The sequence below is a fragment of the Macrotis lagotis genome, chromosome X (assembly GCF_037893015.1).
Source record: "Macrotis lagotis isolate mMagLag1 chromosome X, bilby.v1.9.chrom.fasta, whole genome shotgun sequence".
Lineage (NCBI taxonomy): Eukaryota > Metazoa > Chordata > Mammalia > Peramelemorphia > Peramelidae > Macrotis > Macrotis lagotis.
The window spans coordinates 256,736,669-256,763,989 of record NC_133666.1 but is presented as its reverse complement, the minus strand read 5'-3'; the positions used below and the strand labels follow the sequence as shown (position 1 = coordinate 256,763,989).

The 27,321-nt window shown below is 37.3% G+C and overlaps 1 protein-coding gene across 4 annotated transcripts in view; it reads left to right on the top strand.

Moving 5' to 3' along the window:
- Nucleotides 1-27,321, top strand: part of RGS7BP (regulator of G protein signaling 7 binding protein) — a 122,609-nt gene that overhangs the window by 47,829 nt on the left and 47,459 nt on the right. For all 4 annotated transcript variants that reach the window (XR_012471219.1, XM_074199619.1, XM_074199621.1 and 1 more), the window contains exon 3: nucleotides 21,972-22,102. Coding sequence is in view for 3 of the 4 variants with exons in the window: in XM_074199619.1 (XP_074055720.1) it covers nucleotides 21,972-22,102 (131 nt within the window). In the remaining variant the exon portion in view is untranslated. The remainder of the gene's footprint in view (nucleotides 1-21,971; nucleotides 22,103-27,321) is intronic.

Below are 27,321 nucleotides of genomic sequence, written 5' to 3'. Positions count from 1 at the left end.
AGATGTTAGTTGATATCAAGTCTGACACATAGGGACACTGGACATCCTTTTTTTTTTTCCCATCTAGGATCATAGGAACACAAATTCTGAGCTGAAAGAGACCTTGGAGTTCATTTAGTTGATTCCATTCATTTTACACATGAGGAAACTAAGCTTGGGGAGGCTTCTGATCACGTCATATATACTACATGCTCAGTTTACACTGTGGTTCTCTGATAGCTAGATGATACATTGGATAGAATGTGGATAGGGTGTGGAGTCAGAAAGACCTGAGTTCAAACCTGCTTTCAAACATTTACTATCTGTGTGACCGTGGGTAAGTCACTTAATCTCTTTTTTGCCTCTGTGAAATAGGATTAATGATAATATCTATATCTCAAGGTTATTTTAAGAATGAAATGAGATAATACTTGTAAAATACTAAGCATGGTGGGGTGGCGTAGTGGCGTAGTGGATAAAGCACCGGCCTTGGAGTCAGGAGTACCTGGGTTCAAATACGGTCTCAGACACTTAATAATTACCTAGCTGTGTGGCCTTGGGCAAGCCACTTAACCCCATTTACCTTGCAAAAAAATGAAAAAAAAATACTAAGCATGGTGACTGCCACATAATTGGCACCGAAATAGATACTAACTACCATTACTACTATTACTACTGAAATAGATGCTAGCTACCATTGTTATTACTAATTATTATTAATTCAACAACTAAATAAATACATTTGAGGTGAGGTGTGATTTGTCATACTGACCTCAAGTCTGGACAAACCTGAGTTACAATTTCATCTCTGCAACATACTGGCTTTGTGATCCTGGTCAAGTCCCTTAAATTCTCAGTACTACTAAACAAATCTATACAACTAAATTGTAGAGTAGTTGCTGGCTTGCCTTATTAGAGAGAATTCCCTCACTAGGGATCTGGATCTGATGAAATCAGAGGGGTGGGGGGAAGAAGGTCAGAGAACTGATCAAGGTTGGGACCTGAGGATAGGAAGGCAAAAATGAAATAATTCTAGCCTTGAGGACCTTACATTCTAGGGCCAGATTCTCCTGAATTCACATTAAATTGTAACATTTTAGCATGTAGATTTATATGTGGCATCTCTGTATTTTCCTTCTTTTCCATTTGTTTCACAGTAAACAACAAATCAAGCTAGAATTAGGAAGCTGGGGATGATTGTCCCCTTGCTGAGCCTAGGATGGTGACAATCACTTTACTATTCAAGTTTCAGTTTATCCATCTACTCATTTATAAAATGTGGATGATTGCAGTCCTTTCCATCACTGTGAAATACCAATTGATAGCTAATGGGCCTTGTGATATTGGATCAAGGACAAAATCTCTTTTAGCCTCAAAGGAAGACAGAACAAAAGGAGAGACAAAGTGAAATGAATCAAACCACTCCTGAATTGGGATCATGCCTGGCCTAGTAAAACATTTTGATATCTTTTCATCAAAAGTATAAACCAAATAGGATTTGCTACTTGAGTGCATGCTCTCCAGGAGACCTCTAGGAAAGTCTGCCAAGTGATGCTCTGCTCCCCATGGGAGCTTGTGATGTGAAATGCATTCTCGATGAAATCCTGGGGGGCTGCCTTGGCTTTCCATCTGCTCTGGAGTAGATTCCAAGGTGAGGATCTGGACCCCCTAAGTGTTCTGTAATTTGGATCCTGATTAGTGTTTGAAACCATATTTCTCCTATTTTACCCTTCTAACAATTGAAGAGGCCCAGATGTCACACTCCCAGCAAGGATGGAGGAAGGGAAGCACCTAGTTCAGACAAAGTTAACAGTGACATAAAATATTCCTCTACCAATCCAGGCACACCAGACCTTTAGGTTGGGGGTAAAATTTTAAGTTGCTGCTAGTCAGAAGGCGGTAGCATTCTGTTAACTCCAGCCCTTACTAAATCTGGCCTTATGTGGAAGTGGCTTGCATGTGTGATGTTATTTGAGGAGCACCACGCAGAGACTCCTGCCTCTGTTTCCATTTCAAATCTAGTTCTATCATTTTACTTCATTCTTTTAAGTCTTGAAGCCCATTCAGATTTTAAGAAAGGGGTAGTAATGAAGTAATAGCAGAAACATCATATATGGAAACAAAGCGTTTGGATCTGAATCTTGATTCTGCTACCTATGTAACTTTGAACAAGTCACTTCATATCTGCATCTGTTTCCTCAAAGGTAAAAGGATGAGGATGGATTAGATGATCCTTTCAGTTCTAATCCCTATGTACTTTTAAAATGCATATAGTTATGTTAATGGTAATATCTTAAGCCCTCACTAACATCTGATGACTGAATTACCAATTAACATTTTAGGTAGGATTAGTTGACAGGCAGGGGCAGGTAGGTGGTTCAGGGGGATAGAATGCCAGATTTGGAGTCAGAAAGACTCATCTTCCAGAATTCAAATCTGTCCTCAGATAATTATTAGCAAATCACTTTACCCTATTTGCCCTAATTTCCTTATTTATAAATTGAGCTGGGGGGGGGGGGGGATAGTAAGCCATTCCATTATTTTTGCCAAGAAAACCCTTAATGGGGTCACAAAGAGTTGGACAAAAGTTGACAGGTAGTGGGATGAAGGGAAGACAGGAGCACCAGGAAGCAAGAAGAAATAGGGCTTCTGCTAGGGGAGATAAGAGAACACCAAAAACAAGCTGTGTTTCATTTAAAGGTTAGCCCAGGGCTGATTTTGGTTGTTCCTCCAACATGCTATTGTCTTATGATTCTTAACTATCTGATACTCCTCAGTTTCCTTTGCTGTACAATCATCCATCCCTTTACCCCTAATCCTGATAGGCAGTTAATAATTGCTTGCTGAGTTGAATTGATTTGTTATTTTAAAATAAATTTCAAATGATATCTTTTGTTTTTGTATCACCAGAATTTCTTATTGTATCCCCTTCCTGATCCCTCTCACATAATGAGAACTGAATTGATATGACCTGCTTAAGTGATATGCACCTGTATTTTATATATGTTTTTAAAAATCAAGACTCTAAGCATAAGGCTGAGAAAAATAACTGATAATCTTTTTATAATTTGGAATTAGAATGGAAGCTCCAAAATGGAAGCTCCAATTCCATCAATAGTTATAAAGGATAAAACCAGAATTAAGAACCAATGTGTAGGAGTGGCGAGGTATTGCAGTGGATAGAGCACCGGCCCTGGAGTCAGGAGTACTTGAGTTCAAATCCAGCCTCAGGCACTTAATAATTATCTAGCTGTGTGGCCTTGGGCAAGCCACTTAACCCCGTTGCCTTGCAAAAACCCCCCCAAAACCAAAAACAACCCTAAAAAAAGCACTAATTTGTACACCAAGCTTTGAATTTGGGCACATGTTTCAGGGGGCATAGTTTGACAATGAGTATATTCATATCTAATAGCAATCTGAGTTTCAACTAAAATCTAATTGTTTTTAATGTGGATTTCATACTGCATGTTTCTTTTTAAAAATCAGCAAAAATCCTTTATTCATAACCTTGTCTATTTGGGATGCTGATATATGTTTTACATGACATTTTATAATCTTTAAAAAAAATCGTTAAAATAACTATGGTCTTTTTTTATAATCTTTTTTTTTATAATCACAATATTACCAGCTGATTTCCCCTGACTTCTACTCACCCACACAAATTCTTTGAGGTTCCCAGTCACTTAGAGGGCATGCTGCTGGGGAAGGAGGTGAGTGGGAGATTCTTCTTAGGAGTAGCTGCTGAGACATGAGTCTACCTAGTTTGGAAAGGCATGTGATGACTGTCAAGGTGACAGACCATCTCCACCACAGATGTGAGTCATTCTGAGTCGCCACCAGTGACCCAGGTGTGGTCTCTAATCTACAGAGCCTAATTGCTGAATTTACCTTTTGAAAAAAACCAAAATTATCAAAGTTTAAAGCTACACACAGATTTCTGGGAAATCCCATATATGTTAAAAAATCTTGAAGTGTTATTCAAACATTAGCTATAATTATGCTCATTATTGTTATTGTTGTGATATTGTTATTATTAACACTGCCCTTCTGGTTGTTCTGAATGACCTTACTACCTGTGCCATCTGGAGGAAAGCACTTAACCTTCTGGACCTTAGTTTTCTCATTTATAAAATGAGAGAATTGGAATCGAGGACTTCATGTGTTTGCTAATAATAGTAAATCTGGGGACCCACAATCCTAAAGTTTCAAATGTGGGCAGCTCTTAGTCACCACCAGCAGTTCACACTTGAGTAGCCTCAGGTATATAACTTCCTTCAAGCTTTTTTCACCTACTCCTGTTTTTAATGATCTCTTCCTGCTTGATCACTGATAGCAATTCTGTCTAAAGCACTGTGTAGCTATCATAGGCTACTGTGCATTATTTTTTTTCATTTTGCAAGCATTTTTTTTTCTACCTCTTTTCTCTCCTCCAACATCATTGAGAAAAAAAGTAACAACAAAATCCTTGTACCAAATACAAATAATCCAGGAAAACAAATTTCCATATTTGCCATATCTAAAAACTTAGGTCTTATTCTGCATGCTTATTCTTTTGCCTCTCTGTCAGACTATCTTATGTGTTACTTATCTTTTTATTCTCATATCCCCTTTCTCCAATTGAACTGTAAGCCCCTTGAGTGCAAGTTCCATATCTTATTCCTTTGGGTCTCCAACACATAGCAGAATATTCTTAATACGTGCTCAGGAAATGCTTATATTGATGATGAATTAATCTGAACCGAGAACTTAACTATTGAGAGAGAGAGAGAGAGAGAGAGAGAGAGAGAGAGAGAGAGAAAGAGAGAGAGAGAGAGAGAGAAAGGAATAGTCTTAAAATGGAACATAGATTTAAAGCTGAAAGGAACCTCAGAAGTTAACTGGTCCAATCACTTTGGTTACAGTTTAGAAAACTAAGCCCTAGAAAGATTGAATGATTTACCTAAGGTCATAGAGGTAGTTATTGGCAGCTATTAGTCCCTAATTGTTCTGATTCCAAATGCCATCAGAAATTAAATTTTCACATTCTTAGGCAGAAGACCTTCTTGCCAACAGTCTCATTCCCATTACTTTCCATCTTAAATACCATCCTCTTATTTATTAAATGACAGTTTATTAAATAGACTATAGGATTAGAGAGGATAAGCATATTGTGTTCCTAGAAAGGTCTTGTTTTCCTAAATCCTAATAGTGATGGGATACAGGAAAAAGGGGTCCTGGATTGGGCAAAAAAGAGGTATAGGATCAAGTCCCTGCTCTGTCATTCTCTCTTTGTAAGATGTCAGATAGTTGCCTGTTCTCTAAAATGACAGTCAGCTTGGGTGACTTGTAAAGTCTTTTCTAGCCAGGAAAAAAACTATAATTCCATGGTTTATACCAACTTCCTATTATTTCTCCTAGTAGAGACATTAGATCCTTGAAGACAGTGCTTGGTTCAGAGTAACTGATTAATAAATCCTTGTCTAATAAGTGAATAAATGTGGAGGAAGTATGATCCAGTAAAAGCTAAACTTAGACTTTATACTAGTAATAATTACTTATTACTTGACTGTCTAATATTTATATTATTGATATTACAGTTTCTAACATAGAAAGATCATATAATTATTATATAGTCTATTAAATTATAAATATCACTTAGTGTTACCAATAATAGTAATTATGACTCTAAGTCTATATATTAGAGTCAAGAAGATCTGGGTTTAAATTGTATCTTTGTAATCTACTAACTGTATAACTATAAACAAGTCACATAATCTCCCTAGGCCTCAGTTTCCTCATTTGTAAAATAGAGATAATAATACTCACAGGGTTGTTGAAAATAAATGAGATAATGTATATATATATATACATATATATACATATATATAGCATTTTTGCAGACTTGAAATATATATAAATATATATATATATACACACACACACTTATATATACATCTAAAGAGAGAGAAAGATGTCAATTATTATTCTATTATTTAGTGGTAAAATTCATTTCAGTCTTAAATGACCAAAAGCTACTGTCAGGGCAGTGCAAATTCATTCATCCTAGTGCCCTCCTCTTTGTTGACTAGAGTACACACATCTTTAGAATGAATAAACATTAGCCATTTTGCCTCTGTTTACTGAGATAATAATTACTACTGTAGCTGTGTGTGTGTTTTTTAATGCTAAATTTGGAACTTTTGAAAGCAAGTATAAAGTCATAGGGTTTCTAATTCTTTTTTAATCTGTAGTGCAAAATTCACACAAATGACAAATATTGATTGTTTGATTTTTAGACCAAGATTGGAAGGTCTCCTTATGTTGCTTTATTATTGCTATTTTTTAATAGATTTGGTTCATGTAACAGATTGGACTCCACATCAGTTCAAAGGTTGTTAAGGTCACATACAAAATTACTCATCAACTTGATTTCCATATTATTATTATCTTGTAGGCTGTGATGAAATTATCATCTACACTAATGTAACTGTCTCCTTCCAGAGCTCCTCTTATTTTTCAGAACCAAGAAGGTTTCTTTTTTATCACATTCAACCACTTGAATTATTGTGAACAATTGCTGCTAGCAACCCTCTTCCCAGTGGTTGCTGAAAGGATTTATTAAGCTATATCAATAATGTATATATTCTGGGCGCTAAACCCCCTATCAAGAGACAAAAGCAGACCCTGGAGCAGTGGATTGGTGCATTCACAGAATAAGAATTCTTCAAGCTGAAAAGGAACTATATAGGTTCCTTCATTTTACACTAGAGAGTGGGGCTGATTCTCTCAGTAGTAACACAAGGTGTAGGTAAGCTTCACACTCAAGTTGGCTGCCTTCAATGCTCAATGCATTTTCCACTGTACCTTATTGTTCCATACAAACAGAAAAACATGAAAACATAGAAAACATAAAAAAGTTCCATGAAACAAAAATTATTTTCTACATTGTCATATGCTTTGCCTGATCTAGCAGATAATTACCTCAAGTTTCATTCATTTTGTTGGTAAAGATACTATTTACAAATTAAATGAAGAAGGGGGATATTTGATGCAATAGGGACAGCTAGATGGCTTGGGGAATAGAGCACTAGGTCTGGAATTAGAAAGATCTGAGTTCAAATCTAGTCTCAGACACTTACTAGTTGTGTGACCTTGGGCAAGTCACTTAATTTATGTCTACTTTAATCTAGTGGAGAAGAAAATGACAACCATTCCAGCATCTTTGCCAAGGAAAACCCCTTTAACAGTCCACAAGTTCACAAAAGGTCACAACAAGATCTGATGTGGAAGACCCAAGTTGAGTGTGAAAACAGGCTCTCAGCTATGTGACTCAGACAAGTTCTTTAATTTCCCTGAACTTCAGTTTTCTCAACTGTAAAATGAAGATGTTTGTCTTCTTCTGAGGTTCTTCCTACCTCTAAATCTGAAATCCTTAATCTTCTCCAGACTAACATTTTTATGTATACATAATTTTCAATTCAATGATTGCTTATCTGCATTTTGGCAGGATATATGATCTACTGAAATAATCAAAACACAAAATTCATTTAATATAATCTTTCAAAGTCTTCTTATATAAAATAATGTTTCACCACCACTGCCCTCCCCCTTTTTGGCTCGTGAGTTTGTCTCATTGTGATTTAGGAACAGGAATGACCATATGCCTACAATTTCTACCTCTGCAAAATGTTCAGATATTTAACCTCCCATTGAAATCCTTCCTCTCAGTTAATGAATGAACCAGAAGGCTGAAGCCTCAGCACAAAACCTTGACATCTGAAAGAAAAAGTGTCTGATAGAGTCCTATGTGCTCTTTATTGAGTATTCACCTTTTTCCTGGCCAATCAATCCACTATTATGCATCCTTGAACTGCCTTGGTTACCTAAGTTTCATATTCATTCCTCTCTTTATAGTCAAACCAGGTATCAGCTAAAGTAAATAATGTGAAAGGGGCAACAGGGAATATCAAGCCCAAGTCATGACAAGGAAGACCCTAGGTGAAAACTGTGAAGGAGTTAAAGCTTCTATTCAGGTCATCTTTCTGGGCTTCTGCTCTGGGTGTGGCTGGCCCAAGTTGTGCTGTCATTTCTGCCTCAGAAGCCTTTTGCTATCCCTTATCCTCCTTGTTCAGGTTTATGACTACTGAGCTCATCTCTCTCCCAGTCAAAACTTACCTGTCTGATTTCTTTTACCTTCAGATCTTTGTCATTTAAATAGCCCTTCACAATCTGGCAAATTTCTTCAGCTTTCACATTATTCTCCTATGCACGCTCTAGGTCCCAGCCAAGCTGACCTACTTGCAGCCTTAAGAATTCAACAATCTGTCTCCTGCCTGTATACCTTTGGACAGGCTGTCCTTCATGCATGGGATGCTGTTTGTCCTCATGTCTGCCTTTTAAAACTCCTAGTTTTCTTCAAGGATCAAATCAAGTGCTACCTCCTAAAGAAAGCCCCAATTTCTGTAGTGGTCTCATAGTAAACTCATTGGGATGATGATGATGATGATGATGATGATGATGATGATGATGATGATGATGATGTGAAGACCACGACATCAGGAAGGTGATGCCATGACAATCACATGAATTGGATTTGAGTGAGGGGATGCTGTGCTAAGTCACCAGACTCACTTTCTCCTCTGGAGCAATTTGGGACCAGTGGCAAGATCTGAATCAGGATGACTGAAGATAGCCCTGGATGCAAGGCAAACTGATTGATAGGACTAGCTTTCCCAATTTCTTCTCCTCTTCAGCTCCCAATTACCTTTTATTTACTTTCCATTTTGCATTAAGTAAATATTGATTTATCTTTATGCATTTTTTTTCCTGCCAAAAGAATATAAACCCTTTGAGGGCAGGAACTGTTCTGTTTTTGTCTTTGTATTACCAGGGCCTAGCATAGCACCTTAAACAAGAGTAGACTTGTTGAATTAATCTGGTAAACTGAAAGATGCTATTTCTCTTTGTCCCTGTTTTCTTGGTTTAGCCCAATAATACTCAATAGTTGGAATTTCATACCTTTGAGGATGATCTTTGGAGCTAGGTGGGGGACTTGGGACCTCAGCCACTCACTTTCTGTTTCTGCTATTGATTGACTCATCTATAAAGCATGCTTAGTGCATTGGGATGTGTGATATGTTTGCTAGGAACCCAGACAAACATAATCCTTTTCAACACTGTCATCTAATGGGGCTTTGCTGATGCTCAAATAGTTAATTATAAATCATAAAAGAGCTTTATTCATTTAGTGACCAATAAATGAGATTACAGAACAATTTTAGGCAAACACAAGCTCTTTTATATAGTCATTGAGATCTCCAAGAATGCTTCTTGTCAATTCAGTTTTATCCCACATTGTCTTAACCCTGTTATAGTCCCAGCCAGTTTTCCATTAGCATAGTCACCCAGACTGGGTCTTTCTTGTACTGGAATAAAAGTCTACTTTCATTTAATTTTGTGGTATAATTAAGAATGGGAGTTCAAAGAATAGTGGTCTGATAAACCAACAGTTTAGTGTCTGTGTCCTAAAAGTATCTAGTAGATAAAAGCCCAATGTAGTTAATGACCCAGGCTTTGAGTGTAATAGAAAATTAATGAGTTGAATTCTTTCCAAGATAACACACAATAATTGAATAATTACTGACCTTTGAAGCAGTTTAAGAGCTTATTGATGTCACATGGAAACAATAGGGATCCAAAGTTGAAAAATATAAATTTAATTGCAAAGATATTTTTTAATTTTCAGTAGTTAGATTCTAGGTGAGACTAGAATGGTTCCAAATGGAAATAAATACACAATTTCTCAGTTGATTTGTAATTGTTTTTCTAAATGAGTTGCTCAGTTTTTGATTGTATGTTATATTGGAAAGGGGACTAGATTTGAAGTCAAAGAATTTGAGTTCAGACTCCATCTCTGGCACTTTACTACTAAAAAAGTAGATAGAGTGCTAGATGTGGCTTCAGGAAGACCTGAATTCAAATCCAATCTCAAACACTTACAGGTAGAATGTCCTTAGGCATGTCATTTGATCTCTTGTCTATTTCTGTCTTCCTCAGTTTCCTCAACTTTTACATGGGGATAATAAGAATACTTATCTCACAGGGTTATTGTGAGGAACAAATGAGATAATATTTATGAAAGACTTAGCACAGTCTATGGGATATAATAGATATTCAATAAATGCTTATTTGTTTCTTCCTACCTGTTTAACATTGTGCAATTTACCTTACTCCTCTGTCTGGTGTTTTCATTGTAAAAGGAGGAAATTGAAACTTAGAAGACCCCTAAATATCTTTTCAGCTTTAAATCTATGATCTTATGATTCCTGCTTCCTCTTTTGCATAGGACAACATTTAAAGCATCCTACCTATATTGCTAACCAGATGGTGCAGTGGATAGACCACTGGGGCTTGCAGTCAGGAAAACCTGAATTAAAATCCAGTATCAGATACTTCCAAGTTGTGTGACCTTGGAGCAAGTCACTTAACTTCTGTTTGCCATTTGATAAGGAAATGGCAAACCACTCAAGTGAAGCCAAATGAAGAGTCAGATATGACTGAAACAACTCAACAACAACAACCTACACCTACACAGAGGCTATTGGAGATGCTGATACCTAACTCTCAGCCATGCTGCATCTTCTAAAGAAGCAAAGGCTAAACTACCCAAAATAATAATAGTAGTTGCCTACATTTATGTAATTCAATTCACCAAACATTTATTAAGCATTTACTGTATACAAGACACTGTGCTAAGTGCTGGGGACACCAAGATTAAAAAAGAAAGCATTTCCTGCTCTCAGGAAACTTAGATTCTACTGCAGTGGGGAGAGTGGAATTTACCTGCCAGAGTGTTACTATATTTGATGAGGATTAAAGAAGTGATGTGAGTTGGCCAGGAGCATAAAGACTATAGGGTCAGAGACTGAACACTGGGGTTTTTAAAATCCCTAGTCCTGTGTTCTCTTCAAGCCATTCTTTATCAAATGAGGTGCTTGGGTAGATAACCCACTTAAATTTAGTTTTATTTCAGGCTTGGCTGTTCTGATAAAAATAAAGTCCTGTGCTTAATTTGTGCCTGCATAGCTGCAGGGCAGATTTTGATGCCTGGTTGTATTCAGTAGAAAGAAAGACATGGGACCATATGTTTCCATGAAACTACATAATGTAAAGTGTAGGGAATTATAACAATTGCCTCTTAAAAGCTTCAGGGTGAACCAAACTGGAAATAATTCTGTGCTACTAGTCTAGGAAACAATTTTTTTTGGGGTGGGGGGAGTACAGGAAGGGGGAAGAATATCTTCTATAAATGAAAAAATGTAAATGTATGTACACTATATATTGCATTTACCCCATTGGAGGGGTATACAAATTGCAGGTTAGTAAATTGATAACTTAAAGACTTAAGCACTTTTTTTGGGTCATAGAGAAGTTAAGTTGGGGCAGCTAGTTGGCACAGTGAATAGAACACCAGTCCTGGAGTCAGGAGGACCTGAGTTCAAATATGACTGCAGACACTTAACAATTACCTAGCTGTATGACCTTGGGCAAGTCATTTAACCCCATTGCCTTGAAAAAAAAGAAAAAAGAGAAGTTAAGGTACTTGTTGACTAATACACAGTACCTATGGGCCTGAGGGAAAACTTGAACCCAGAGCTTCCTGATCCTAAGGCTATCTATCCTTCAATCTTGTTCAGTTATTTCAGTCATATTTGACTCTTCATGATCCCATTTGACTCTTCATGACTCCACTTAATAAAGTAGTTTGCCCCTTCTCCAACTCATTTTATAGATGAGGAAACTGAAGTAAATGGGTTAAGTGACTTGCTCAGAGTCACATAGCTAGTAAGATTTGAACTCAGATCTTCTTGTCTCCAGGCTCAATAGTCTGTCTGCTGTACCACCTAGCTGCCCACCATTTTACCTATGTAAATCAATCAAGAGTTCTGTCTTTCTGTCAGGATACTATGCTTTGGAACTATAAATAGAAAGAATTAAACAGTCCCTATTCCCAGTCATTTTACATTCTATTATAGGAGACAACAAGAATGTAAAATATACATATGCATAATGTGTATGTTTATATGTATAAATTTATTTATACATATTTTTTATGTTGTTAATAAATACAAATATGCCCATATAAATATAACATGAGGAGAAAGCACCACATAGATTAACTGTGATGTTATATTTATTGATACTCCCATTTTGGTATTACAAAGATAGCCCTCAGCCACCTAATGGTTACCTAGCACCCACATTGTATGGGAATTGTTCATGTGCTCTAATAGACACTGTTCCTTTCAGCATTTTCTTCCTAAAAATAAAACCAAATAAATAATCCACAGACACAGACACTGAGCATGCCTCAACAAACTCATAAGCAATCTTTTGTCTACTTATTCCCTGTCTGATCATTGAAAAATAGAATTAAAGAGAGATACTTCATTACTTACCTTTAGCAGTACTGTTGTTTACATATCCTTATTGAAGGTATGTTGTAGCCCTTGTGTGACTTGGCAGAAATTGTCAGGCTATTGATCTAGGCAAATGGAAGTTTCCATTAACATCCATTTGAGAGCCTCATCATGTCCAAAGGTGACTCTAGGGGAGCATAAGTTCTTATGGGGTTCTATCCACTTAGAAAAGCTTTACATGTGCACCCAGAAATGGATTTCATGTCATCTGAGGATCAGCATGGTGTATATGAAAGATGTCACAAGTTTGATCAAGAAATGCTACTTTTGAACTCAGTTACTTGAAAACTCTCTGTTAGATCATTATAGGACAGATAGAATCACAAGATAATTAAAATTTTAAATTAATTAAATTAAAATTTTAATTATCTTGTGATTCTATCTGTCCTATAATGAATTATAGAATCTCTCTGAAAGGCTTTAGGATCATAAAGCCCTGAACAGTAGAAAGAGCACTGGCTTTGGAATCAAGCCCCAAGGTTAAAATCCTTCCCCTATGAGCTGGAACAGATCAGTTGCACTCCATGAGCCTCAGTTTCCTTATCTGTAAAATGAAGAAATTAAATTATATGACCTCTGAATCTCTTACACTCTAAAAGTATAATTTTATGGCTTTTAGGTTTAACAATATCTAAAAAGGGTCATTAAGAGTTAAAAGGAACTTGGACAGAAGTTGCCCTCCGTAACTTCTCTATTTCAGTGTATTGATGAGAGACTTCCCTCTATCAGTGCAGCATCCCTCTCTTATCATCTTGTCTGTGTCAATTCTCAGGACCTTTCAAAGACCCTCTCCAAATGTACTGGAGGCTTTTTCTCAGACCAATTAGAATTCCTAGATACCAATGCTAGCCAATATTTCTCAAGTATAGTTGAGTGACTACCTTCCTTTTCCAATAAGGTTCTTACCAAGAACCTTAACTGTCTCTTAATTTTTTTCAGTCTTTTCTTCTAGAAAGGTATAAAAAGAATCTTCTTGTCAACAATATGCAGACTCCTGTGAAGTGAAGTTTCTATTTTAGTTAAAAGTACTAATGAGGTTCATATAAAAAAAAATAGGGGCTTGAACAAAGTTGTTGTGACATAAGCACTGGATTCCTGAGACATCTCAATTGTACATCTACAGTGACTAAATTCTGTGAAACAGCTACTATCTGTTAATGATAGGTAGCTTACCATAGTTTTCATTCTGGATTATGTTGTACCTCTGTCCCCACTGAGCACTGCTGCTGAGACTTCTCCATGTTAAAACAGGGACAAGTTCTCCCATGGGGCAGTGATGCAGAGAACAAGATCAATGTCCCACTGAAAGCTGGAAGGGGACCTTACAGATCAGCTAGCCCAAGTCTTCATTTTATAGATGATGAAAGTGTACTGAGCTGGTTGAGTTGGGAAAGTTTGCAGTGGTAAGAAGTCAGTTGATCCTGATACAGGTATCAGGGAAGAAAGTTTATATGAGTGTTTGCAAAACAAATTGGGGGTCTAAGGCAGGAACATTACCTGGAAACTAAGGAGTAGTTGGCTATGAGGCATTCTTGAGATCCAACATATGAGTGGAGTCCATAGTATGAGACCTAATGAAAATTCACCAAAACTGAGTATATAGCATTATCTGAGGAGAAGCAATTATAATCCTTTAATTGTCTGTCTGCTGTAATGTTTAACAAGATGAGTATACATATGTAATTCAGATAGATGAAGCTAACTATATGCTCCTTATTCCTCTGAATGAGATCTGTAGACTATTCTCCACCCACAGGGGAGGAAATAACTATATAACCAATGACAGACATATTTTCTCAATCTAATGGCCTCATTTAACAGAGGATAATGTTGGAAGCTGTCAGCCCATGAAATGGTGTTAAAAATGACAACAAATAATTTTGAAAACTAAAGAGTACACACAAACATAATTTTATTACTTTTTTGAGACTCAGTAACATTTTGATGTGAAGAGCCTTAATTTAGTTCAATTTAATTCGGAAGATAGGAGTATAGGGTTTGGAGTTAGAAGCTACTATAGACACCACCTAGTCCATCTCTTTCATTTTATAGTTGAAAAAAACTGAGGCTGAAAGAAGCTATGTAACTTAATTCAACAAACATATTGCAATCTCTTGTTAGGGACTCTGAGCTAGGAACTAGAGAAAATAAATGGTTAAGCTAGGATATAGCCCCTGCTTTCATGGAGCTTTTCAGTGAGGAGGGGAGTAGGTGGTGATGTTCAGATAAGTATAATCCAAAACAATACATGATAAATGCAGATGTGGATCAGATTTCCCAAAAGCTTAAGACAATAGTCACCAGCCAATATGATAAAATTGGAAAACACAATGTCAAAAAAAGGAATTTCTGCTAGACAATATTTTTAATAGATATCATTATTGGTTTCATACACTTTGGTGATGACAGGAATATCATGGAATCCTTGTTATTTATAGCAATTGGGGTATCATATAATAATGTCTTATAACTAAGTTTCATGATGATCCTAAGTTCATAGTTTTAAAGTCTTAAAACTGGAAAGGACTTTAGGGATCATAATCTAATCTCCTTCTAGAGGAGAAAAATAGGACTCAGAGAGGCATAATAATTTTCCCAAGATAATACAGAAAGTTAACTGCAGAGCTAGAATGGAATGTTCCAATAGTCAGTATTGTGGTTTATAGTTATTTTTTCATTATACCACACTAGCTTCTAAATTATGCTTTGTCAAACTAGACAACATTTCAGTAAATTTTTCAATTTTTAATTAAATTTTCAACGTTTTATAACAGTTATATAACTTTAAAATTTGAACCCCTAAACAAATATTTCAGAAAGATCACTCTTCCCTCTGGAATAGCAAAGTAGATATACAGTAGATTGAGTCTCAAGCCTTGAGTCAGAAAAGACTCATCTTCCTGAGTTGAAATCTGGCCTCAGTTGATTACCAGCTTTTTGACTCTGGACAAGTCATTTAACCAGTTTACCTCAGTTTCCTCCTCTATAAAATGAGTTGGAGAAAGATATGGCAAACCACTCCAGTATCTTTGTCAATAAAACCTCAAATGGGGGTCATGAACTGTTGGACACTATTGAACAATCACAAACAATAGATGCTCTTTGAGCTCCCTTTCAGCCCTGAATCTCTGATCCTGTGATCTTAAGTTTCCTTGATTGGAATCCCAAGATATGAAAAGATTTTGGTTTGTCAAGTCTGCTCACTTTTTTCTTGATTTAAATCACAAAAATATTATTACAATTGATCATCAACTTCCAGTGCAAATAACTTGTCTACTTTTTAATAAGTATTAATAACCCAATATAATAATGTATTGTTTCATACTACATAATAGTCAATTGACCGAATTAAATGGCCATTGTTCTGGTGGTTCTCTTTGGACAGAAGCTTTTAATAGCAAGGCCTTTTTGAAAGACAATAGCAGAAATACTGTAATGTAAAGAAGCCGGTTCAGTGAGCAAAAGAAAGTTCTTGAGTCTAATTTTTTTTTAACATAAAAAGTTCCTTATATATTGTAATTTGGCCTCAGATTCAAACTTTTTCATTTTAATTCAAAAATTTTTTCCCCTGTTCCTAATCCAACCTTAACTGAGGTTAGGTAAATATGGGACCAGAAGCATTATTCCTACTATATGAAAAACCTTTTTAGGTCTTCTGCATTTACCATAAGGGGGTCTTGTAATCTATTTGACAATTTGTTATTTCTCCCTGATGAATTTATAGGAAATCATTGACAACAATAAATCTTTAGATTAAGAAAAAGGAATTGTAGTTGACCAAAAGTTAACCTAACTTTTCTGTGGCTTTGGCAATTTCCTTTAGTCATTCTTTCTATTTCAATTTTACAAGACCTTAGAAAAACAAAACATTTTCTGTAAAACATCACAGGCAAATATTTCCTGCTTGCTTCAGGTGACAAGAATGTCAAAGGCTCATAGATCTAGAGGTGGAAGGAATTCCACCAAATCTTTCACTTTACAGAGGAAACTGAGGATCAGATGTGACCAAGGTCACATAGGTAAGCTTCAGAGGCAAGATTTGAACTCAAGTCTTCTAGCTCCAGAGCCAAGTGTTCTTTCCATTGTGCCATACTATCCTTTTCTAAAATTAAAGCAACTGCATTGATTTCTATTTGGTGGATTATACTTTGGGTTGAACATAAATGATGTGGGGAAAATGTAACCAGCTAAAGGTTCAGGTAGAACATTATAGAATTTTATGTAAAAGGCCTGCTCTGACCCCAAAGAAATTTTAGGGATAAAATAGTTTATTTAAATATTGCTGTGGTTAGCAGAAGCTAAGGGAAAGAAAGAGTAAAGACAATTGAAGACACTGATCCCCTAAGGGGATTAGCAGCAGTAATAGCTGAATCAGTAACATTAATGATATAAGCTGCCATAAGAGGATGAGAAGTAAGAAAAGGTATAGGAGCATGAGAAGTTACCTGGGGGATCATAGTCCCCAAGAGTAGACTAGCTTCACCAGAAGACAAGCAACTCAACTGAGTAGAGAGTGAGCTTTTAGGGAGTACAGCTCTAAGTACAGCTTTTAGGGCAGGGATCCATTGTTTTGTTGACAAGGGCTTGTCCTTGCCAGGGAGGGAGAAGGTACTTTATTAAAAGTTCATTGATTTCATCTTAATAACTTAAACAATGGGATAGAGGTAGGGAAGTATATTGTTCTCAGCAATGTTAAATGTAAGCTACATGGGCAATGCAGAGGAAACAAATTAATTGCAAAATATATTTTTCTACCTACTATTTTTTTCTTCTTCACATTCAACTCCATGGTGCTGTGCAAAAATTCTATTCAGAGACAGCACATGAACTCAGGTCTTCCTGTTTTCTAGTGCAATGCTCTTTCCTTGAAAGCAGGAATTTCTTAATAAATGCTTGTTAACTAGATGACGGAGGTCTCTGATGAGGTCACTGAAGGACCTTGCTGGCCAGCAAAAGATCCTGTCCCTCGGCATAAGACAAATTCCCTAATAACAAGACAGTAAATACTTGCCCTAGCCTGAAAATCTTTGAACTACCACTCTGTCTTCATGTCTCTGATTACCTCATCTTCCTACATCTTTACTCCCTAAAAAAGCTTATCTTCTCCTCAATTGAGTTGTTACTTCCCTTTGGGAGACCAGCCTGCTCTTGGGGAATATGATTCCTCCAAATAAATGCCTCCATTTGAATTGGAGATGTCCTGAGTCTGAATTTTTTTGAGAAGACCTGTGTCTTGAACCTCAACATCTCCTCTCCTCTAAATATCATCTGTAATTAAAAAAAAAAGGATTCATTCGTGTAGGGAATTCTTGATGTTGAACTCCCTCCACCAATGCAGGTTGGCACCTTCTTTGTCTTAGAGTTTCCTGGGGCATTGAAAGATTATGTGACTTGTCCAGAATTCCACAAGTATTGTATGTGAGAGGTGGCTCTTCCTCTGATAATGATTATTTATAATAAACAAACTGTTCACCTCTATTTTCCTTATCTTAAAATGGTCTAAAATATACTGACTTTAGATGTAATATGAAAACATTTTGATCTTCAAGATACTTTTAATATTATCTGTGTTGTTTATTTTAGAGTCTGTCTACTAAACTCCCCTTCCACAGCCTCAATGTAGCGTAGAGGTCAAACACCAATCTGGGAACTCTAGCTGTGGCACTTCTTTCCAATCTGAAATGTCTTTGTCTTTGGACCCGACAATTTGGAATTTTTAGTCTGAGGATTGGTCTGCCTGAGAGGCAACTAGATGGCCCAGTGGACAGATTGCTGGGGTTGGAGTCAGGGAGACCTGAGTTCAACTTTGACCTCAAATAACTCCCAGCTGAGTGATACCAAACAATTCACTTAACCTCTTTGCCTAAGTTTCCTTAAACTGTAGAATGGGAATAGTCTTCCATCTTGATTGTGAGGATCAATTGAAATAAGATGGACAAAAATAGCTTAGCACTATGCCTGAGACATATGCTTACTTCCATCCTTTCTCGTCTCCAGAAGACTGATTACAGGTAATGAGTATTTTTGACCCCAATAAATCATGAAGTCACCTACTAATGAAAGGAGGCACTACAGTGGTTAATGGTGAGCTTTACCCCTCATGATGAAATTGAAGATCTTTTGAAGAACTGAATTATGTTTTAGGAAAAGAGCTCCCAGAGACATGTTTTTAGTTCTTAATGCAGTAATATTTCCTTGTTTAATGGAATATTTATTCTTAGCTACAGGTGTTCTACTGAATATTTATACTATATCCAGCAGTTTCTATTGTATCTCTGTGTGTACAGTAAAATGAGATAATGTACAAAATATTTTCCAAACCTTAAAATGTTTTACATATTAGTTATTAATTATATTACATAAGGCAGATGAGGTAGCCCTACATAGAAGTGAAGCAGCTGTCATTGAGGAGTACTGAGAGGTCAGCCACAGAAATAAATGCCCCTTAGGAAACAGCAAGATACAAGGGATAAGTACTGGCTCTAGGATAACTGGGTTTTTGTGATCTTGGACTAATCAATTTTCCTTCCCCCAGGGCCTCTCCTCATCTTTCAAATGAGGAGGTTGGCTGAGATGGCCCCTAAGCCCCTTACAGCCCTACAGCCAACCTCCTACTGGCCCCCTCTAGCCAGTCTTTGAGTTGAAGCACTGCCTGTAGAATACCCTTGTTATAGTTCAGCTATAGTAATTAGAACATTAACTGTAATCAGTTGGTATCATTTTAGAGGCTAATAAGGCCCCCAGACAGGAATTCAGGGCAAATGAATCTAGGTGGAGCAGAGTGAAGATGGTCAGGGAAAATTAAGAGCATGTAACTCTGCAGAGGACCACTGGATGGATGGGCAGCCACTGGAAAGGCCTGCATGCTGGCACCTAATCACCGAAATGTTGAAAAGGAACGGCATTGAAAGAGAAAGTGGGACATTCACCAAAGACATTTTTGTCTGCTTCAAAGCCTTGCCTAGGGCAGGACTTTGAGACCAAAGTGAGAGGGGAAGCTGCTCTTATCCTGTTCCACAGGAGGCAAAGCAAAGGACTAGATCAGATTTTGTTTTGTTGAAGCACCTGTCTCTCCCACAGATGGCTCACTCACTGCACCCCCCATCACACATTTAGCTAAGGACAGGTCCATTTTCCTGACTTATGTCTTCACATGGCTGGAAACGATTTTTCTCATTACTTAAATGGGCTTTGGAAATGAGTATTAATTATGAGTATTGAAGTGCTGCATAAGGACCAACCATTCACCTCTCTCTCCCACCCCCCCACCATGTTTTTTTCCCTTAGGAAATAGCCTCTAGAATTTAGAAAAAACACATACACCACTTTTTCAAAATAATTATATATGATATTTTACCATTGACCCACTTAAGGCAGGAGACAAATCCAACCCTTGCATTATTTAATTAAACATAATCAGCATTTTCAGATGAATGGCATTGAGAAGTGAAGATGCAACCTAAGCAGAAATGTGCTCCAATTAATCTTTGAGCTTTCTGCCTTTTTTCCCCTTCTCCCCCTTTCTTAAATTTAACCTGTACTCTTTTGGCTTTATTCCAAATAAAAAATTTTGTACTGAAAAAAATAATTTAAACCTAACTATCCCAAACTTAAATGACCCCACCTAATTACTCCAAATTATTCCAAAATCTTACTTATTTTAATTTTTGGTCTGGATCTGTGATTTCCCAGGGTGGAAATTTCCTCCACAACTGGATCTCCAAGTTATTTGCACCTTGGTCTTAAGTTACTAATTCAGAATGTTACAGCTAGATTGTGTTAGAGGCCAGACTAGACCCCAGGTCTTCTGACTCCAATGCTAATCCTCTACCTGTTAGGTCATGCTGTCACTTTTTTATGTTCTCTTTTTTTTTAACTACCTAACAAATTTGGGGGGTTTATATTTTATTTTGACACAAACATTTCCCAACCAGCATCTATACAAACCCATTGACAAAAAGTATTCCTCCAAAGGTTAATTAAACAAAACTTCCTAATAGTGTGATTGTAGCTGCTAGTACATTTCACTTTCCACTTTTGTCTCTTGCCTATTAACAGAAAAAAAAGTAAGAAAGAGGCAATATTTTATAATGAGTATAGAGTCACAAAATCTCAATTCAGGCTCTACTTCTGTCATATAGTGGATATCACCCTATAAGGGGAGGGGATGCCCATCTGCCCTAATAGTGGGAACTTTCTCATTGTGATATCAGTGAAAACATAGTGAAAAATTAAAACCAGAGGGAAGATGATCATGCTCACTACCACAATGATTTCAGTACAATGTCCTGGACTATTTCTAAATGTAAATTAAGAATTTATACAGCTAGAGTTTTACTAGTTAACAATTATCAGAATTTTCTTCCTTCCCTTCTCTTTTCCCTTTTCTTTCTTTTTTTCCTCTCTTCCCTTCCTACCCCCTCCTTTCCCAACCTCTCCCCTCTCCCTTCATTCTTCTTTTTCCTCCCCACTACTTTACTATTTTTCCTCTTCCCACTTTTCCCCTTCCTTCCTTACCCCCTCTCCTTTCCCAACCTATTATTCTCTTCTATTTACAAAGTGTATCTCTAAATTAAAACAAATGTGTTACAGATAGTTGACCACAGGGGAAAATAGTCTGGCAAGCAATTTAACTTTGGTATAAGTAAATTCATATCTTTATTTTCTGGTTATCTGATTTTAGAGGAGCATTGTGTTGAAAAATCATCATAATTATTTTTGATTAAATTAAATTCAAATGCAAGGGTTTATTAAGTGTCCAAAACATTGGGGATACAAAGAAAAAGCAACAAAAAGAGACCTTGCTTTCAAGTGACTTACATTCAATTGGAAGATCTTTGAATAAACCTTTAGTTTTATATCCATATGATAATTTGAGGAAGGAGAAATTGCTGAGAAACAGAGGAATCTAGAAAGACTTCTGTAGTAAAATGCTGAGCTAAATGATGAAGAAAAATAAATATTCTGAGAAGTAGAAATAAGAAAGGAGGACATTCCAAGTCTGGAGGACAGCTTGTGCCAATAGGCAGAGGTGAAAAGAGATGGGATGTCAGGTTCTGGGAACATTAAGTAATACAATTTAGTTGGAATCTAGAATATGTGAAAGGAGATAAAAAGAAATATGACTCTAGTATAGTAGCCTCCAAAACTTGATTCCACTTCATTTAGTTGGGGAAAGGGGAGGCATCTTTACAAGTGGTTCATGGAAGACTAGGGAATTTTTCAGGAATAGAGATTTTTTTTTAAGTCCAGAAATGCCTGGGCATTTAAATTATTTAAAACTTTATAATTTTAAATTACCCATATTACTGCAGGGAAAAAAGAAACCCTTGGGAAGCTTGTTTAAGAGCTGTTACTCATAAGGGCACTTTTAGTGAGAAATGTGTCAGCAGTATTTGTTTATAAGACTGGATACTATAGATTAAATGCTTTCAGGAATCCTCCTTGAGTAACACTTCTCTGTTAAGTGGGACTGAAGTTTGAGAAGTGAAACCTTACGGGTATTAACAGCTTTCCACCTTCTTTTTGTTACAGCCCAGAAGATGGTGAAATTCATCCAGAAATCTGCAGGCTTTACATTCAGTTGCAGTGTTGCTTAGAAATGTACACCACAGAGATGCTAAAATCAATATGTCTGCTAGGATCTCTTCAGTTTCATCGGAAAGGTATGTTATTTCACAGATCATCAGAAATGCAGGTGAATTTGTTACCAAAAGACAAATCATATGAAGCATTGTTTGAGCTCTCAGACTCTGTATATGATAGTATAATTACTCCTTATAATTATAAATTTAAAGTATCAGTGCAGGCCACCAGCAGTCACTGGGCAGAGACCTAAATTATCAGTCCTTCCAAGTAGGCAATATTTTATGTAGATAAATTATTTATTTAAACCAAAAGTCCAATAAGTTGAAATAATTCTTGGACTTTATTCTCCTACCACCATGAACATAGACATAGACATAGCTTCATTGGCTCCATGAAACATTCAGAGACCTTTTAGAGTTAGGTATGCCATTTTCCAGAATGGTCTATATCATTTTGGATTGAATTATATACATCTTTGATACAAAAAGCAATAGAGTTGGGGGGTGGAAAATATGGAAGATGCAGCCATTTTCTTCCTTCCTCCATCTACTTGATAAGTATTTTAGGACATTTAAATATAAAATAGAGCAAGGTATTGATAGAAATTACAAGAATTATACCTCTTGATCATATCCTCTCCCTGGAAAACTATCTCCAGATTCAAATTTGAACCTCTGACTTCATCTCTTTTACCAAACCAGTAAGCACAATTCATTCAAAAGACAATTAAACAATATGGGGAAATAAACAACAAGGTAAACCCGCCCCCCTCTGTGTGTGTGTGTGTCACACACACACACACACACACACAAACAGGTATGTCCTCCCATAGAATCTTATACCACCAATGAGAGTGGAAACATGAAACATCAACAAGAGTCATTTTTTTCTTTTTTCTTTTTTTCTTTTGGTCATTCTTGAAGAGGGTCTATGGGCATAGTGCAGTTCAATGGCAAGAACACTAGAATTAGACCCAGAAGAATTTGACTTTGCAACTTACTATCTGGGTGACTTTTCTGGACCTCACTTCTTTAACCTTTAAAATAAAGATATTGAACTAAAAGACATCTAAAGTCTTTACTAGCTTTACTACCAAAGTAACTCATGCTTGTAGAGTTGCAGTGCAATTGAAACCTGATATTCGAACATGGCCCACTTCAGGGCCATGGAGGTAATCAACTACTCTTGTGAACTTAACAAATGATGAACTACCTTGCTAAAACTTGGGTTTGTCCACCAGTAGGCTATTCTCTCTGTTGTGCTGCTTCATATATAAATCAAATTTTCAAGGGAAAAATGAAGTCTAACATGAAGAATGAGTAATCTAGCTTTCTTGTTCCTGGGACCTAATGACCATTTCCCATTCCCATGGCTCCAGAATGGATCTATAAGGCACTAAATTATGATATCCTTCCTATTAACAATGGTAATGATTGAACACATTTATTAAGAAATAAATAAAAAACAATTTGTTAAGCACTTACTATGAGCTAAACAGTAAGGAAAGAGGGGTAGGGTTGGGAAGGGTGAGAGAGAGAGAGAGAGAGAAATGGTTGGAAGGGCGAATATAAAAACAAGACAATCCTTGTTGTTGCTCTATTTGGGGAGACAACATTTATGGAAGAACTTTGCTTTAGGGCAGGTGGAAAGATCCAGGAATCTATGGATTCCTATGCCAGAGTACATGGCAAGACCCAGAGGGCCCTAGGATATATTTCTAAAGAAAATGGCAATATGGTAGGGGGTTGGGGGGAGGAGAGAGATCTGAAGATACAATAGTTGAGCAGATGGATGTCTGGTTGTCCTTAGGGAGTAACAGCAGGACAGATGGTAAGGCCAGGTGGTCCTCAGTCTTAATGAAATGATTACAGTTGGTGATTCTGCTTGCTGAATTATTATAAACAGTCCTGTCCACCTTGTAGCTGGAAGGCTAGAAAATCCTAGGCACATAACTATTGTAGAGGAAGAAAGGGCCTAAAGATAGGGAAAAAAGTGATTGTTCTCGGTATCTTCCTGTAGGGGTGAGACGAGTGTTTAGTAACCATTTGGTGGGGATTAAGGATAAGAGATGTTCAAGTGAATTCTGAGTAAGGTCAGGGTGGGAAGGGAAAATGGTTTTCCAATTCCTATTCTATTCCTTTCTCTAATTCCCATAAATATCAATTCAGTTAGTATTCCTTGGTCCAGAGGCAAAAAAAGTATGAGTTTGGCAGTAGAGGTAGAGAAGAAGCTTATTAGAGAACTAAATATCCATGCTGGTTGGTCCCAAGTGTCCTGGTAGGTGGCTAGGTGGAATGGGCATCTGGGGTTCAACTAGAAATAGAAGGAAGAGCTAAGGTAAGAAATCTTCATTCTGGAACAAGTCAGAGGGCTGATCTTCAAATCCCAGAGTCTTCTTCACTTGTAAGGAGGATGTGTGGGAAACAAAGCATGTTATACATAAGAAAAGCATGTAATGCATATGAAAAGCATTAGGTTTTTCAGCCACACCTACATATTACATATGTATAACTGCATATTGACAGCAGTTACAATCAGACTCTTCATGTTTTGATACAAAGGCCATATACATAGATATATGTAGGTCTCAACAATGTTGACTTGTGTTCATATTTGTTTACTTCAATGTGACTCTCCATTAATGTCAGTGAGAACCTGAATGTTCAGTTAATTTCACTAGTGAGAGAGACAGACAAGATTTTCTATCTGGGTCATTGTTGGTCCTTTAGTGGAAGTCTCTTCCCAGGCACCCTGAATGTCTTTGTAACTGATAGTATGGTTGTGGCGTAGAGGCAAATGAGGTGAATGAGGCAAATGAGGTGAATGAGGCCTAAGGGTATAAGCAACTCCTTCCTGGGTAAGTTTTTTGGCATGAAAGGCTTAAAAGAATGATTATAGAAATTGCAGTTGAGGGAAAGAAATGAGAAAAGTCTTCTGGTGGGTGAGCAAAAGTTATTTATTTAGCAAATTAAGTCCTTATTTAATAACTTCTAAATTAATTGTAGTAAGCTGCATTTTCCTGACTCAGGGACTCAGTACAAACTCTGGGGAGCGCCATTCATTACTAGTTTTCTACACCTAAAAAAAAAGTATTGTTTTCCAATTACTTCCTGATACAAGAAAGAATTTAAAGGGCAGTCATGTAGAGTTTAATTTTTCTCCCCTTCTACAACCCAACCTGTTTGTAACTTCAGTTTCATCTGTAATAAGCCAAACCATCATTTTAGTTCTCCATAAAATAATAGGAATATATATTTAGATTAAGGAAAAGAGACATCTAAGATCATCCACCCCACAACCATCATGCATATCTTCCTCAAACCAGGTTTGAGGAGACTTTCAGATTCACTTCCTCAGTCCTCTGAGATATTTTTCCCTTATTGCCGGTGTCAGTAGAGGGCAATGGGGACAAAGGACAGAAGATAAATGTTGCAGGGAAGCTCTAGACACAAAGAAATGTTATAGCCTTTTGTATTGGAAATGAGTCTTGTAATTTTCCTGTATTGTTAATTGACTTTTAGAAACCCCCTCCAGTAATCCGTGTCCGACCTTGGCCATGCCCTTGGGGCAGAAACATGAATGGTGCCAATAGATGCCAAGCATGCTTCTGCTAAGGAAGGATGCTCATGCTATTGCCTTAAATCAGGTATTAGCCACTCCTCAGAAATTTCCCCTCTGGCATACACAGTGGAAAGCTCCACCTAAGGGTATAAGCAACTCCTTCCTGGGTAAGTTCTCTCTTTTCCTGTTGTACTCCCAGCAGGGCTGTTCTGGTCTCTTCTCCCCTATCTTTCTCTACACTTGGATGGATCCACATGATCTAGTTCCATGCTGCTGGACCAATGTGGTTCCCAGCACCATGATGCTGTTCTATGTTGATCCAAGTTTCCTTTCATTTCCTTTTTAACTTAGCTCATCTCTCAACCATCACTTTTTGCTTAACTTTATTACTCACCTCCTTTCCCAACTTGTAACTGTCTGTTTAACCTTGACCATCTCCTTAGAAACTCACTTTCTTTCCCAGCTTGTAATTGGCTTTTTGTTTAACTTTATTACCTTCTAAGAAAATAATCTTTTTTTTTTTTTGCAAGGCAGTTGGGGTTAAGTGGCTTGCTCAAGGCCACACAGCTAGGTAATTAAGTGTCGAGGTCGAATTTGAACTCAGGTACTCCTTACTCCAGGGTTGGTGCTCTATCCATTGCGCCACCTAAGCCTCCCCTGAAACTCATCTTTTTAACTTGAATAATCCTCTTCCGTTGTTCTCATCTGACTCTTACCTCATTGAAATACCTAAACCCGATTCCCCTTCACTTTAGCCTTTCTTTTCTTTAACTCCTGCTAATCAGCTTGACCCAACTTGAGAACTTTTTGTGATAATTTGTAAGCCATTAGTGCATCCTGTGTAACTCCCTGGGTAAAAGAGTTCTGGTATTTCCTCACTAAATGAATCACAGCTGCCCTCTTTCTGGCAACATTCATTGGCAAGCTAGTCAAGAGATTGTTCAAAGCCCTTGGACTCTGGAAGATGAGAAATGTCCTCGACCCCCTCTTTATTAAGCCTATCCCTTCCAATTTGACTGATAGCAGTTTGAGTTCCTTCTCTCCTCCCCCCCACCCACCCAGGTTCAGGGAGGGAGAAGTGCCAGTTCCAGAGAATGGGCTGTTGGTGGAGTGTCTCGCCACCTGGTAAAGTTCCAGCTCTCCAGGAGAGCTAAAGAACACACTATTTTGGTGTACTTCTTGGAATTCTGCGAGATTGACCAGTTCAAAGCAGTTAGGACACCACTCCTGAAGAGTTGCTCCATTCCCCGCCCCCCCCAATGAGGACACTCTTAAGAGGTGGTTTTTTTGCATAGCTCATGCTACCCTACTGGGGTCCAGCTTTCCATCAGAGCTAGAGGACCCCCACCTTAGCACTATGGGTTATTCTTTGTGTGAATGCTTATTTGGGGTACACTATGGTAGAGACAGAGCATTATTAGAATTAGCACCACATGGGAAAGTTAACTAGTAACCAGAGCTCCCCTGCTACAGCTATTACTGTTCAATGGGGAACAGAGAAACTCAAGAGTTGGAGGGGAAAATGAATCAGAAAAAGATGTCATAGATGTCATTACCTGAAGATGACAATGGGCAAAATCCTAGGGTGTCCCAACAGCCCAGTTTGTCTAATCTCTTCTTGAGTTGTCATCACCCATTTGGTGACCAACCTTCTCCTGAACCTCTCCAGACTTAGCTAGGCAACAGTCTGTCATAAGATTCATATCCAGCTTGGTAGAACAACTTTTGTACTAGT